Here is a 16,854-nt window from a genome sequence, read left to right on the forward strand (position 1 = left end):
TGGGGGCTGGTAATGTTCCATTTCATGATTTGGGTGGCAGTGACAAAGGTGAAGTTCTTTTGTTTCTGGAAATTCCTGGTGTACTTTTCTATAAGCAAGACTTCAATAACACAGTCCCTAAAAACCCACATATATACACTGTGTTGGTGATGGTGTGGATCAACAGACACTCTTATACTTTGTTACTGGGGATATAAGCTGATAAAATCTCTTAGGTATATAATTAATGAGTTTATAAACAATAAAGCACACATGTTTTGATCCCATAGGTATATACTCCCATGTACAAAAATCTTTACTGCAACCCTGTTGTAAAAGGAAAGGTGTGAGAAAACTCTAAATGCCCATCAATTGGGGCCTGGGTAAATAAATTACGGTATAATTATACCAGGGAATACTATATAGCTATTTAAAATAATGAGGCAGATTTACATATACTGCATCTATCCCCAAGCTAGAGAATTACATGGAAAAAGCAAGGTACAGAGCAGTATCTGTATATGGGGTATGCCACCTCTATGTGGGGAGAAAATAAATCTAAGGTGAGAACAGTGGGGGTTATTTACACACACACACACAAACATACACACACACACACACACATTACCACAGAACATCTCTGGAGGGACACAGAAAAACTAGAAATCACAGCTGCCTCTGAGGAAGGGATGGGGGATAGGAGACAACACCTTTCACTTTGTGCCTTAAAAAAAGAAAAAGGTGGATATATTATCAACTCAAATAAATCAATTCTTCTCGTGTAAAAGCTATGGTGTTCAACACAGGTGAGTGCCCCTGAGCTTCTGAGATTAAAATTCTGAACTGTTTGCTATAAATTCTGAAATGTCTCATTTCTCCCATTTCAAGAGTTAAATACTCAAGCCATTAAGCAGTAGTAATAATGAACACCTACTTACATCAACACCTCCAAACAGGTCAAAAATATAAGTATTTGGATAAGTGGTTTCTTGGGTAAGTTTCCTCTCTTCAGTAACAAATGCCATAGCCTCCATGGAGAGAAGAGGAGAAATTTCCTAATTTAAAAAAAGTATACAGAGACTTTCAGTTTTAGTATCCAAGAAGAACCACACACCAAAACATCAGTTTGCATTTTCGTCACAATCTGAATGCCCATGAGCCCAAAGATAGCCCCCAATGAACAACAATAGAAAAAAATAATAATCTTACAGAAAAGCTAATATGATGATCAAAATTTGAATAGTAACAATAGCTCAATTATCTAATGCTTATTATGTACCAGATATGGTTCTAAGTACTTCATGCATGACCCTTTTTAATCCTCACAAACCTACAAGATAACCGTAATTTATTATCCCAATTTTATAGATAAGCAAAATGAGATACAAAGAAGTTGTCAAGGTCACACAGCTGGTAAGTGACAGAGCCAGGATTTAAATCTAGGAAGTCTAGCTCCAGAGTTTGCACTTATGGAAGAAAAAGTAACTATTTGGGGTGAAACAGGAGATAGTGTGGGAAGAATCCAGGACCCTACTCTTATGCTCTCTTCAGAGATCTTGAGGGAAGATGGAACACGATGGGCTGGAGCAGCAGTTCTCACACAGCAGTGAACATCAGAATCACTTGAAGGACTTGTTAAAACCCATTCGGCTGAGTCCCACCTGCAGAGTTTCTGATTCAAGAGGCCTGGGGTGGGGCCTGAGGATATGCATTTATAACAACCTCCCAAGTGCTGCTGATATTGCTGGTCCAGGTACCACACACCAAGAAAAAGCAGAACTCTTACAGACAACCTGTTATGTTGGGCACCAGACTTTGATACTTTAGCCCATCTAATCCTTAAAATAATTCAATGAAATGAGTATAGTTTTACCCATTTTATATATGAAAAGCAAAATCACAAAGTTGCCCAGGCTCACGTAATCAGTGATTGAACCACTTACTAAAGACTGAACCACTTTCTCTGGGTCTCATTTTTCTCAACTATAAAACTAGGCGGTAATTCTTGCTGGCAACATGGTACAGTGGAAGCTGGTCTTAGAAGGACGACAAATCTGGGCTCATCATGTGATAGCCACAGGCTTTGGGTGGCTTATTGCTGAGGCTGTTCTTTCAACTGAAAAAGGGAATTGTAGAAGACATCTGGGTTTGCCTGCCCACTATCTCTTTTTCTCTTCTTCAAGTAAAAACCCCATTTCCTTGGGGAAAAGGCCCCTCACCACTTTCCACAGAGTTCTGCTGCGGCTGCCACCAAGCACCTCAGTGCTAGCCCCAGGAGCAGGTGATCAGGCCTCATCAATAGTCTCTCAGCCCCCTCACCTCGGTGGCTGGCCCAAGTTATAGAAATGTCACCCTAGAGCTGTGATCACGTGGAGGAACATGAGACCAAACACAGATGTCAAGATAAGAAATGGATAGCTTAACCCTGTTCAGCCCCCTGAATTCACACCTGTGTTCTCCAGTTATGTGAGACGATAAAGGATCTTTCTTGCTAGTCTGAGTGGGTTACTGTCACTTGCAATCAAACTTATTCTGGACTAAAACAAATAAGTATACCACCATGTCACAGAGTTACCATAAGAATTAAATACGCCTGGTACACAGGCATCAAAGAAGCATGTGTTCGATGAATAAAGAGATAGTGATCACACAGCAAGTACTCACAAATGTTAAATTTCTCTTTCCTTCTACCCTGTATCTCAGATTTTGCAGGAATCAAGTGTAATAATGTATAATTCCTTGCAAAGAGTTTTCAAACAAGTGTAAAAGACTATAATTATTTCTATCCCAAACTATAATACTAAGAATACAAAACACTTTTTAATTAAATAAACTTTTATTTAGAAATGATTTTCAATTTATAGAAAAGTTGTGTACAGACAAAACATCTCTTCTTAAAGGTAAAACTTATTTGCTGCCTACTGTATTTGAGAATGACTTACGTGATATAATAATCAAAACTTTACCTATGAAGAACATTATATCAAGTTTCATTATGATCAACCATAACTTGCATGGGTTTTAACTGCAGCTAGTACTGGTGATCTAAATTCAAATTTGGACCCACCCCCCAAGCTAAAGTTTAGATACAGTAACTCCAGACCTACTGAACCAGAAACTCTGGGCAGATGCGTGGGGCCCAGCACTCTATTTTACCAAGCCTTCCAGGTGATTCTGATACACACTCAAGTTTGAGAACAAGTGCCTTAGCATCTCTCTGCACTCTTCCATCCCTCTCCCAACCATCAACCCCAGTTCCTTCATCTTCTTATGTTGGTCATAATGGATCAACAACCACAAGGCTACTTCCCTGAACATTTAGCAATATGGGAGTTTTAAAAATCCTGCTCAAAAAGAATGTCACCCCAATCCCAGGACATAGTGTTGGCCTCCCAAATTAAGCAAGCACTGCCACAAAACAAGTGTGAAAAAAAGCCCAGAAGGATAGACAGAGGGAACTTAATGGTGATTATCTCTGGGTGGTGGGATTATAGTTCATTTTTATTTTCTTCTTTGTACTTTTTTTGAATTTCCCAAATTTTCTACAGCTTACACATTAAAAACAGGCTATTTTAAAAAGTAAACTGAAGGAGAAAAAAACAGACATCTGTGTCACCGAGGCTTTGAACGCAACCCTTCTAAAGCCCCTAAGAGTTACCTTGAGGATGTTTTGGCACTCAATGAAGTCACTGTGGAGGTGGCTGGTTGCATACAGCTTCAGGAGCAGCTGAGGAATGCCACTCCATTTGGACTGTTTGTCCCTCTCTGCCAAAAACGTCTCCGTGAACTGTGAGTCGAAAGAAAAAGGAACATTTTACTGGTGAGGAATGAACTACTAGCATGCATGGCAAAGGAAAGCAGCTGCCTCCTAAACACACCCAGCACAAATAATTCAAAGGTCTCTTTCTAGAAACCTTCAAAAGCTCCCCAACAGCCTACAAGCGAAAAGTCCAACTCCTTCCCTTGTGACACAGCAGCCTATGTATCACCCACCCTCCTCTCTAGCTTCATCTCTTTCCCAGTGCACGCTCCAAGCTCCAAATGCACATGTTCTCTATGACTCTCTGCACACATTCTTCCTTGCCTAAAATGTCCTCTCCCTGTCTTTACCTGGAAAGCTCTTTCTCCTTCTCTGAAGTGTAAGCCAAATAACCAGAAATGTTCCTTGCTGGGTCTTCCCCTCTCTCTTTTTTTCCTTTTAAAAGATTTTATTTTTTTATTTGAGAGAGAGAGAGAGCGCACATGCACACACGCACACTAGGAGCGGAGGGGAAGAAGGGAGGAAAGCATCTCAAGCAGACTCCACACTGAGCATGAAGCTCGACATGGAGGCTGACATGGAGCCCGACATGGGGCTCAATGCAGGGCTCAATCCCGCGACCCTGAGGTCATGACCTCAGCCCTGAGATCAGGGCCTGAGTTGGATGCTCAACCAACTGAGCCATCCAGGCACCCCTCCCCTCTCTCCTTTCTAAGCGAATAAGTGACCCTCCTCTGAGGCCTTACCTAACACTTTTCTTCTGCATCATAATTACTGATTCACTTGTCCCCCTCCTTCTGTACATCACAAGCTCCTTCAGAGTAGGTACCAGTTGCGTTTATCGTGCCCACCTTCTCTCTCTCAAAGAATGCCAGGCACAGAACAGAGACTCAGTAAATGTTTGAAGGAACCTAGTCTAATGACAGGTTCATTAATCAATTTATGGCACAGTTCCACTAACACTCTTAGGACATATCATTAACCAGGGGCCGGATGTGAATTATTTTCATATACACTTGTCCCTCGATCAGATCAAAAGCACCTTATGACTGTTATTACAGGACATGCAGGTCTTCAATAACGTCTTAGTCTATCCTGACGCATATTAGTCCTATGATTTTGGACAAATCCCATTATCCTTCCTGAGCTTGTTTTCTCAGATTGTAAAAATAAGATAATACAGAAGTTAATAGAGAGGTAATGAAATGTTTGTGAGAGTAATTCTATTTGGGACAACCAAGGGTACTACCATTTCTGTAGGTAAAAAAAAAAAAAAGACTGAATATCAGCAATTTCGTATCATTCAAGCTAGTTCAAATCAAGGCAAGTCCAAACACAATGGGAAACCATCTTTCCTTTCTTTGAAAGGAAAAAAAGAAAACATGGGGGGGCGCCTGGGTGACTCAGTCATTCATTAAGCATCTGCCTTCGGCTCAAGTTATGATCCCAGGGTCCTGGGACAGAGCCCCACAACAGGCTCCCTGCTCGGCAGGAAGCCTGCTTCTCCCACCCCAATCCTCCTGCTTGTGTTCCCTCTCTCGCTGTGTCTCTGTCAAATAAATAAAATCTTTAAAAAAAAAAAAAACAAAAACGGGCGCCTGGGTGGCTCAGATGATTAAGCGTCTGCCTTCGGCTCAGGTCATGATCCCAGGGTTCTGGGATCGAGTCCCGCATCAGGCTCCCTGCTTAGCGGGAAGCCTGCTTCTCCCTCTGCTTCTCTCTCTCTCTCGTGTCTCTCATGAATAAATAAATAAAATCTTAAAAAAAAAAGTTAAAAAATTTTTAAAAAAATAAAAAGCTTGACATTTAAAAAAAAAGAAAACAAACATGGTTTTATGGGACTCAGCAAAAGTAGTGTTTACAAATTTACAGGTATAAACATTTATATTAAAAAGGAAAGATATCTCAGATAAATTATCTAAACTTCCACCATGAGAAACTAGAAAAGAATAAACCAAACCCCAAACAAATACAAGGAAATAAATACTACTACAAAAATAAATGATATGGAGAACAGAAAAATAGTCAAGAAAAATCAAACAAAATCAAAAGTTGGTTCTTTGAAAAGATCAACAAAATTAAAACTTCAGTTATAATGACCAACTTAACACTGACTCAAATAACTAAATTCGGGAATGAAAGAGGGGACATTACTACCAAACATATAGAAATAAAAAGGTTTATAAAGAAATAGTAACAATTATATGCCAACAAATTATATAACCTAGATGAAATGAATAAACTCCTAGAAAGACACAAAAAAACTGAAACTGACTCAAGAAGAGTTAAATCAGTGATTTAATAAGAAAAAAGGAAAGAAAACTACCTACAAAGAAAAGCCCAAGTCTAGATGCTTCACTGGTAAATTCTACAAAACATTTAAAGAGAAACTAAAAATTCTTCACAGATTCTTCCATAAAACAGAAAAGGGAACACTTCCCAACTCATTCTGCTACCCTGATACCAAAATCTGATAAAGATGTCACAAGAAAACTACAGACCAATATCTCTGATGGATAAAGACACAAAAATCCCCAGCAAAACACTAGCAAACCAAATCCAGCAACATGCAAAAAGGATCATATACCAGGACCAAGCAAGGTATATTCCAGGAATGCAAGGTTGGTTCAACATATGAAAATTAATCAATCTAATCAACCTGATAAAGGGTATTTACCAAAAACCCACATCTATCATCATAATTAACAGTGAAAGCCTGAATGCTTTCCCACTAAGATCAGGAAAAAGAAAGGATGTTGATCCTCACTTCTATTTAACATTGTACTAGTGATTCAGGCCAGAGCAATTAGGTAAGAAAAAGAAATAAAGGCATCCAGATAGAAAACTGGATGGAAAAGTAAAACTATATTTGCCATCCTATGATCTTATATATAGAATACATTATGGAACCCACATATAAAACTATTAGAGCTAATAAATGAGTTCAGCAACGTTGTAGGATAAAATCGATATACAAAAAAATTAGCTAAATTTCTACACACTTACAATAGACAATCCAAAAATGAAATTAAGAAAACTGTCCCATTTATAATGAAACCAAAAATAATAAAACACTTAGGAATAAATTTAACAGAAGGAATACAAAACTTATAAAATGAAACTACAAAAAAATCAATGAAAGAAATTAAAGGAAGTCTAAATAAATGGAAAGCTATCCATGTTCATAGATTGGAAGGCTTAACATTGCTAAAATGGCAATACTTCCTATATTGATTCAATGCAGTTTCTACCACAATCCCAGGTGGCTTCATTAAAGAAATTGACAACCTGATATTAAAATTCATATGGAAATGCAAGGGACCCAGGATGGCCAAAATAATCTTGAAAAAAGAGTACAAAGTTGGAAGAATCACACTTTCTGATTTCCAAGTTTATTACAAGCTTATAATAATCAAGACTTTAGCATAAGGTTAAACTAGATCAATGGAATAGTACTGAGATTCCAAAATTAAATCCCCACATTTATGGTCAACTGATTTTTGACAACAGTGTCAACACAATTCAATGAGGAAAAAAAAGTCTTTTCAACAACTGTTGCTGGGACAACCGGTATCCATAAGCAAAAGAATGAAGATGGACTCCTTTATACATAGCATATACAGAAATTAACTCAAAATGGATCAAAGACCTAAATGTAAGAGCTAAAACTATAAAACTTTTAGAGGAAAACATAGACATAGATTTTATAAACTTAGATTAACAATGATTTCTTAGATATGACCTCTAAAAAACAAACAAAGGAAAAACAGGTAATTCATCACACTGAAAACATAAAGAACAATTATATGAACATCTCAATTGATGCAGAAAAAGCATTTTGTAAAATGCAACATCATAAACTGAAAAAAGAAGTGAACAAATAATGGTATCTGCAGAAAACCTTGAGCAAACATCATACTTAGTGGTGAAATGTTTAAGGCTTCCCCTCTTAGATCAGGAACATGCCACTTCAACTCAGGCAGCACAGTTAGGGAAGAAACAGAAAAAATGTAAGATTGGAAAGGATAAAACCTTCATTTGTAGATATGATATTTGCAAATGACTGTACACATATACAATCCAAAAGAATCTAAAGGTAAAGTATTAAAATATAAGGGCCATGTAAATACAAGAATGACATAAAATCAATCTTGTTTTTATATTACACCTACAGTTAAAGAGGGGGTAAGAGAGGAGGAGGGGAGGAAAGGGAAGGGGAAGGGAGAGAATGACTGTATTGTACTCAATAGATTGAATGCAATCCCAAACAAAATTTTGTTGTAAAAATGTACAAATTCATTCTAAAATGTATATGCAAATGGCAAAGGGCTAAGAAGAGCCAAGGAACTCTTGAAGATAACTAAGCAGGAGAAGCCACTCCTATTCAATACACTATAGCCAAAATCAACACATATAAAGTTACAGAAAATAAGACAAAGTGATATCAGCACAAGGATAAACAGACCAGTGGAAAAAAATAGACAGGAAACTGACATGAAAACAGATACCACAGCGCACTGGTGGAAAAAGCAACTTTTCAATAAATAATGTGGGGTCAACTGGATTATCTTTATGGACAAGCTTACACCACATCCAACAATAAATTCCAAATGGAACATATATTTAAATGTAAAAGGCAAAACAATAAAGCTTCTAGAAAATAAACAGAATTTCTTCATGATCCTTAGGGTAGGGAAAGATTTCTTAAATTGAATCTAAAAAGTGCTAACCATAAAGGAAAATAGTGATACAATGAGCTATATTAAAATTAAGCATTTGTGTTCACCGAAAGATCTCTTCAGAGACTAAAAAGGGAAGCCACCAAATGAGAGAAATATTTATAAAACATCACTATAAAGGCTCATATCCAGAAAATGAAAAGAACTTCAAATCAATAAAAAGAAAAAAAAAAAAACCCCAATAGAGAAAAATATGCAAAAGATCTAAACAGGCCATCCACAAAAGATGATGTTCACAAATGGCCAACAGACTTCTGAAAAGGTGCTTAACTTCATTAGTCATCAGGGAAACACAGACCAAAACCATAATGAGATACCAATACACAAACACTAGAATGGCCAAATTTAAAGAGACTGGCAACACCACGCATGGGTTAGTGAGAACATGAAACAACAGGAACTCTCATACATTGCTGGTGAGACTATAAACTAGTACGGCCACTAGGGAAAGTGTTCGATAACAGCTATCGGTGCTGAACCTATGCATATCCTATAACCCAGCAATTCTACTTCTAAGTATATACCCAAAAGAAATTGTGCGTATATGCATCAGGAGACACGTACAAGAATACTCATATAAGTGGTACCCATAAAAGCCCCAAACTGGAAAAATCTCAGATACTCATCAAAGGTAGAATGAATTGTGGTTTGTTAATAGAATACTACACAGCGATAAAAATTAATGAACTACAGCTTCACCATTATCATGAATGAATCTAACAAATATTGAAAGAAAGCAGATTCAGTACATACTGCTTAATTCTATTTATGTAAAGCATAAAAACTAGTACACCTAAATACAATGTTAGAAGTCAGGCTAGTAATTACATTTGGAGAGGAGGAAAAGTAGAGCTGCAGACTAGAGGTACAGAGGTCATCTAGTTGGCTGCTACATAGTTGATGGTAGGAGAGAAAATGGCTTTTAAAAATAGAAGGACCCTAAAAAATTTTTTTTAATTAAAAAATAAAATTAGGAGGACCCTAAGAGAACATTCAGTGTATTTTACAGAGGAAATTAATGTCAGGTGATAGACATGACTTTTTCATAGTTGTTACATATTTTTTAGTTGTTACACATTTTAATGTATATCTACACAAAATGTCCAGCACAATGAATAAAAAGAAAGACTCACCATAATTAAATTTCAGAATGCCAGAGAGAGAGATGATCCCTAAAGCTTTCAGGGGGTGAGGGGTGGGAAAATAGGTCATATACTAAGGAATGGGAATCAGAACAGAACCTATCAACAGTTACACCAAATGCTTAAAGACAATGGAATTAACAGCATTAAAAATTTAGGGAAAAATAACCTCCAACTTAGAATTTTATACCCAGCTAAACTTAATATACAAGACTAAAAGACATTTTCAAACATGCAAACTTAAAAAAAAAAGCCACTTCTCATGTACTCTTTCTTAGGAGGCTACTAGAGAATGCACTCCCCCAAGAAAGACAGGATTCTTGAAACAAAGGATCTAAAACATAAAAAAAGTAAATAAAACGCTTTGAATTTGGTGAAAGGAAATCCCAAGAATTCAGATATATAGCTGTCCTAGCAAGGACCTAATTCAAATTGGGAGGAAGATGGAGAATTCCAAGAAGGATTTCTTTTTAAAAAAGAAAGTTTTAGAACTGGGACTAAATTATAAGCACACAAAAAGCAAAGCAAATAAAAAAAAAATTTTAAATGAGATTATTCTAGTGAAAGAAGCCAGACTCAAAGGCTACATATGGTACAGTTCCATTGCAATGACAGTCTGTAAAAGGGCACAGGACTAGGACAGTAAACAGATGAGCAGTTGCTAGAGGATGGGGGTAGGGAAGGGGTTAACTACTACAAGGGAATTTTCTATATCCTAACTATGGTGGTGGTCACACAACTGCATTTGTTAAAACTCCTAGAACTAACAGGCACACCTCGGAGACATTGTGGGTTCGGTTTCAGACCACTGTAATAAAGTTAGTCAAATGAATTCTTTGGTTTTCCAGTGCATATAAAAGTTATGTTTACATTACACTGTAGTCAATTAAGTGTGAGATAGCATTATGTCTAAAAAAATGTACATGTCTTCATTAAAGAATACTTTATTGCTAAAAAATGCTATCATCTGATCTTTTAGCAAGTCTTAATCACTGATCACAGATCACTATAGTATAATAATAATGAAAGTTTGAAATACTGTGAACATTACCAAAGTGTGACAGAGATACCAAGTAAACAAATGGTGTTGGAGAATGGCACCAACAGACTTGTTTGATGCAAGGTTGTCACAAACCTTCAATTTTGTAAAAATGCAGTATCCATGAAGCACAACAGACAAAGCACAACAAAACAGAGTATGCCTCTATACACTAAATAGGGTGAATTCTACTATATTTGTATCTCAATTCAAAAAATGGGGGGTGGGGGAGACAGTGGCTTTTAACTCAAAGGGAAACAAAAAAATATACAAAGCATATACTGTTGTATACTATATGGCTCTACTGCAAACAATGATATCATCATGATCATCATCATATACTTAACACCAACAGCCCAAATTGTGATATAATTATATTAGGAGAATGAAAAAGAAATATGTGGCATAGGGTGTTGTGAATTAAATCCTAGTTTACAAGGGAAGAAAACTGATAATGTCTAAAATTGAAAAGTCAAGAAATAGCCTTAAAAGCATGTTACTTAGAAATACTGGCTACCCTGTTTCCTGCAGGACCCTCCCCCTGCAAAACAAACAGCTACAGTATGGACAGTGGCTGTGTGGGGAGGGTAGAATTGAGGGGTAAAAAGTGGGGCAGGGCACAGCCATTTTTAATTACAAGGCTCACCATACCCAGAGAGCTTTCCTATCGTATTCCAAATATTCAACTACACAAGGAAATTTCTTTTACCACGTCTACATTGTCTTACAAGGCTTTTACTCCCGTTTAAAAATAATCATTTGGATTTTGTTTTCCTTGTGAACAGCTGAGTACTGTGATGAAAGAGCCACCAATCCAGTCATCTTCAAAGCTAAATTACTGGCAGGTGTTGTATGGGTTTCTTCTCTTGGAGTACTTGTGGTTTGACAGTTTATAGCAGTGATAATCTCTTACATCATGCTGCCTAAGCTGTCAACTGTTCAGTGGATGTGACATTTCCAGACACTTAGTTTCCATTGACTTATTTTCTCTTTACTGCATTCTTTTTAAACAAAGGCTGAATTTCATAAACATTTATGTATATCTTATTTGTTTAGTCCTAAGTGTAAGATATCTTTTTTTTAAATTTATTTATTTTTGAGAGACAGACAGCACACAAGGGGCAGAGAGCAGGGGGAGAAGCAGGCTCCCCGCTGAGCAAGGAGCCCGATGTGGGACTTGATCCCAGGACCCTGGGATCATGACCTGAGCCGAAGACAGATCTTAACCAACTGAGGTGCCCTAGTCCTAAGTGTAAGATACCTTATGTCTTACAATATCATATTAAATGCAAGTAAATAGCTGTCTTTAAAAATAATTCATGAAGGGGGCACCTGGGTGGCTCAGTCGTTAAGCGTCTGCCTTCAGCTCAGGTCATGATCCCAGGGTCCTGGGATCGAGCCCCACATCGGGCTCCCTGCTTGGCGGGAAGCCTGCTTCTCCCTCTCCCACTCCCCCTGCTTGTGTTCCCTCTCTCACTGTCTCTCTCTCTCTGTCAAATAAAATCTCTAAAAAAAATAATAATAATAATTCATGAAGATGAATAACCTAACTACTTTGTTAGGTTATTCTGATTATAAATGTTAACCAAGGAATACTTGTGTCCACTTTAATGGGATTTGTTTTAATATAATTAGGAGTGAATTTTATAGTTTGTAAGTACAAAAACTTCCTGTTAAAATGAATAGTATTTCTATTTTTAATTTATGAGAATTTATCCTACCCTGGGGTTTTTCAATACCAAATTACCCTTGACAGGCAAGGGAAGGCTGTATTTGACTTAAACCCCTAGGTGTCACAAATACTAATGCTTAGGATGAGGCTAAATCAAGTTGTGCTTATTGAAATTAACAAAAAAAGAAAAAAAAGGAGGGGTCAATCTCAAGAAAAAGTATGAAGTAAGTAACATTCAGGTAGAAATTAGATATGCCAGTAATCATGAAGGAAGCAATGATTAGCATTTGGGAAATAGAATGAGGATGCCATAACCTAGTTTGTCACCAGACTGCCAAACCGAAGGATTAGCTCTAGGAGTGGTGGGTCATGACCTGTTTGAGTTACTCTGCTTTGAGCCTAGGGTTTGCCTAGTCTACCCCTTTCCCTCAACTCCTACTGAACATGCAGGTCTTGTGCACCCAACTCTAAGGAATATGGATTTGATTCTAACTGCAGTGGGATGCCACTGGAGGGCTTTAAGCAAGGGATCTGTAAGATCTAATTTGCTGTAAGGATCAAACGTGCTGATAAACATACATAAGCTCTGTAAACACTAAAGCATTACACCAGCATTACTTTATTACCTTGAACAGGACAAATTAAATGGGAGAAAAGAAAAGAAAATACACTAAAACCCACGTAGCACAGGCCCGTTCTACATCATGTGGTCTGGAGTCTTCTCCCAGACTTCTCTTAAATCCCATTTAGGGAAATGGGGAAGAGTTGGGGATGATCAGGTTTGGTTAGAGTGCAGGGAATCAGGAATTTTATTTGACATATTAAGTTTGGGATGTCCACTAGACATCGAAGTGGAGGTGTTGAGAAGATATTTGGATATAACCATCTGGAGCTAATGGGAGAAATCTGGATGGAAATATAGATTTAGGATAAATCAGAATATAGGGAATTTGTTAAACAATACTCGCTAAACTTTACAGCATGCTTACTACATTTTAAAACACCATTTTAAGTGCTTTATATGTATAAACTCTCTTGATCCTTACCACAATCTTACAGGATAGGTCTCATGATTAGCCCTATTTTACAAATGAAGAAACTGAGGCATAAAGAGATTAAGTAACTTGCCCGAACACAGACAGCAAGTATGTACGAGAGCTGGGATTCAAACCTAGGATATATGACTCTAGAACTCTTTAAAGCCACGAGACTGTTTAGGAGTAGAGACAGGATTGAGGAGGAGGAAGAATGAGCCCTCACCAACAGTATTCCAATTCAAACAATTTTCTGAGTCCTGGCTATCAAGGGCCTGACACTGTTTATAGGCTCTGCAGACACAAAGTCCCTTAAGAAGACAAAGTCCCTTAGTCCCTTAAGAAGCCCAGTCTAACAGCTACAAGCTGATGGCAACTATTTACTGAACATCTACTATTGCCTCACACTGGCCAAGCTTTTTAGACATATGATGTCACTTAATCCTCCAAACAGCCCTGTAAGACAGATATTATTATTGCCATTTTAGAAATAAGGAAACAGAGCTTCAGGAAGTTTAAATAATGTAACCTAGGTCACTCAACTAGTAAGTGAGAGAACTAGGGTTCAATCTAGGTCCACCTTCCTTCAAAATACAGTCTTCTCCAAGGAAATCCTGTTACATGCTACCACATGGTTGAACTTTGAGGACTTTAAGCTAATTGGAATTAGCCAATCACAAAAAGACAAATACTCTTTGATTCCACTTCTATGAAGTAGCGAAAGTAGTCAAATTCATAGAAACAAAAAGTAGAATGGTAGTTGTCTGCGGCTGGGGGAAAGGAGGTGGGAGGGAAGTTGTTTAATGGGTATAGAGTCTCAAACTGGCAAGATGAAAAAATCCTGGAGCTCTGATTCACAACAATGTGAACACACGTAACACTGCTGAATTGTACACTTAAAAATGGGTAAGATGGGAAACTTCATGTCACGTGTTCACCACAACTTAAAATTTTTTTCAATCTGGTCTTTCCCAGTATACCACATGCCATAATGGACATGCTTACTGTGCTATGGAAATGCCTGTGAGAAAAGAATTTACCTCCAACTTAGGGAAAGGGGGTGTGTGAGGCAAGGAAGAGATCAAGGAAAGTTACCAAGAAAGGATACATTTGAAAGATGAAATTCCCCACTCTACCCTCACCAGAGCTTTAGGAAGATCTCTCCATCTCAACCTCTGAAAGAGCTTCCACACCTGCATACAACTCCTGATTACCACAATAATCACCCTGAACCAGGCTCAAGAATATTCTAGCACCCTTCTATCTGGTGAACTTCTCCAATCTCCTCCCATTCCAAGTCATCCAGCACTGGAAACAATTTAAGTGTCCTAAATTGCCTCATTGATTATGCCGAATGACTTTTGTTGGCTCCCTACTGCCCTCAGAATGTAAAGGGTTAGCAAGATGGGTGTTTAGTAGATCACCTAAATTTTCTGAGCCGCAGTTTCCTCATCTATGTTGAGGCAGGAGTCCTGACACCTCATTCAAAAGCCTGAAGATTAAATGAAAACACTGTATATCTTGCACAATGTTTGATCTGAAGTATGTGCTCAGTGAAAGTGAGTTAGCTCCCTTTCTGCCTGTCCCTACAACCCAGCTAGGTAAGGCATTTTGGTTTAAAGAGCAAGTCTTTCCAGGATGTTAAGGCAGATAGAGAAGAATGCAGGGGGAAAAAGTTGCTCAACTATGATTATCTGATGTTCAGGAAAATACTGCTCACCCAGAACTGGTTCTTCATCTGTAACCTGCTAACACAGAGACCACCTGGTTTTATCTTTATTCTGTCCTTTTAATCATATGAGTAATACTGAAATGGCTCAAGTTTATAGATATATAGATATATATAGTATACTGTGAAAAATCTCACTCCCATTCTCTCCCCCATCTACCCAACTGCCACTGACTCCCACCAACCACTGTATTAGTCTCTTGTGTAGCCTTCAAAAAGTTTCTATATGCAAAAGCTGTCTTTAAATTAAGCTAACGTTTTACAGGTGCGTTTGCAACCTAAGTTCTGGGAATGAAAGGGGGTAGCAGGAGCGAGGAGCCTAGGTCTTTTCATCCTGCCTTACCCTAAAGCAGTGTCCTTCATTCATTCAAAAAATACTAATCATATATTGGGCCCTATTATAAGCCAGATACCAAGTACAGCATTAACTGACTGATTATCCTTCAACCCTTACTAAGCAACAAAAACGCACTTAACGCTTTACACAATTGTCTCCATTGATCCTCACACCACCTTAAGAGGCAGGTTACTAATTATCATCTCCATTTTACAAATGAGAAAACTGAGGCACCGAAAGGTAACTTGCTCAAGCAAGGCTTTGAATCCAGGCCTGACTCCAAAGTCCTCGCTCTTAACCATGACGCTCTACATTGGCATAACAGATACAGTCCCTGCACCCTTTGGAGCTCAGCCTAACGTGGGATACAGGCGAGGAGAAGGGTAGACAACAAAGAAATATGGAATTACAGACTAAGTAAGTAATGTGAGCGAAACGAATTCAGGGCTGTGACTGAATAACAATGGGGACCTACTTTAGAAGTGGGGTAGGGGGTAGTGTCAAGGAAAGGCCTCTCCGAGAGTATGACATTTATGATAGGCGTAGGAACCGTTCGGGGGCTGCAATGACGACCCACCACCCAATTCACGGGGGAGAAACTCGAGGCTCTTAGAAGCTAAAGCAAACTCCCTCAGGGTCCCCCAGATGTGTAGACGTGGCGCAGGGTTGGGAGGATCCAGGAGCTGGGCCCAGGACTCGTACACGCCATCAATGCCCGATGCAGCCCAAGCCCGCTCGGCTCCTAACCGGGGCCTCTAGCCGGCTGCTACCCACCGCCCCGCGGCGGCGGCTGACAGCATACGGACAGCCTGCAGGGAGGCCCCGCGGCCAGCTAAGAGGGGTCGGTCCCGTACTGCGGCGGCCTGGAAAGGCCTCTTCTCCGGCTCCCCGCCAGCTCCCGCCCGGTCCGCCCCGCCCCGCCCCTCCGGGCCGGCTTCGTACCTGCACGGCCCGGACCAGGCCCCGGCCGGTCAGCTGGCCCTGCCGCAGCTGCAGCAGAATGTTACCGGGCCGCGGCCGGCCGCCCCATCCGCCCCAAGCCGCCACCGTTGCCGCTGCCCGTCGCCCTCGGCCGGCCCCAGACCCAGCAGCCGCCGGCGCCGCCGCCATGTCTCCTCGTCCGACAAACAGGAAGCAAGCGGCCCCGGGGCCGCGGAGATTTCTACGGGGCGGCGGAGGGGTCGCCGCAGCGCCCCCAGCGGGCCGACGGCGGAGGCGCAAGCCGCGTGGCAGGGGCCGTGCGCCCCGCGGGGCCTACTGGGATATGTAGTCTTGCTCTCTGGGGTGGGGGGCAGGTGCGAAATTGAGATGTGGCATTTCCTGCGCCACTTGCTTTTGGGACCCCTCGGTCCAGCATTTCGGCGAGGTCCCCCGAGGTCAAAGACAAGTCCCTGCGTGCGCACTCTCCCATTTCTTGCCTGTT

The 16,854-nt window shown here is 39.7% G+C and overlaps 1 protein-coding gene across 3 annotated transcripts in view; it reads right to left on the reverse strand.

Annotated features, from left to right (window-relative positions):
* The window catches only part of LOC110579391 (transient receptor potential cation channel subfamily C member 4 associated protein), a 65,629-nt gene extending 49,085 nt beyond the window's left edge, over positions 1–16,544 (reverse strand). For 2 of the 3 annotated variants that reach the window (XM_044918604.1, XM_021689017.1), the window contains exons 1-3: positions 16,374–16,544; positions 3,638–3,766; positions 918–1,034 (exon numbers count right to left, since the gene is read on the reverse strand). In XM_044918604.1, the coding sequence (XP_044774539.1) occupies positions 918–1,034; positions 3,638–3,766; positions 16,374–16,541 (414 nt within the window). In that variant the 5' untranslated portion in view covers positions 16,542–16,544. Of the gene's footprint in view, positions 1–917; positions 1,035–3,637; positions 3,767–4,988; positions 5,036–16,373 lie in introns of those variants that run through there. The other variant, XM_044918605.1, reaches the window with a different exon arrangement.
* Between the last annotated feature and the right edge of the window lie 310 nt (positions 16,545–16,854).

This window comes from Neomonachus schauinslandi, chromosome 10, assembly GCF_002201575.2.
Source record: "Neomonachus schauinslandi chromosome 10, ASM220157v2, whole genome shotgun sequence".
Lineage (NCBI taxonomy): Eukaryota > Metazoa > Chordata > Mammalia > Carnivora > Phocidae > Neomonachus > Neomonachus schauinslandi.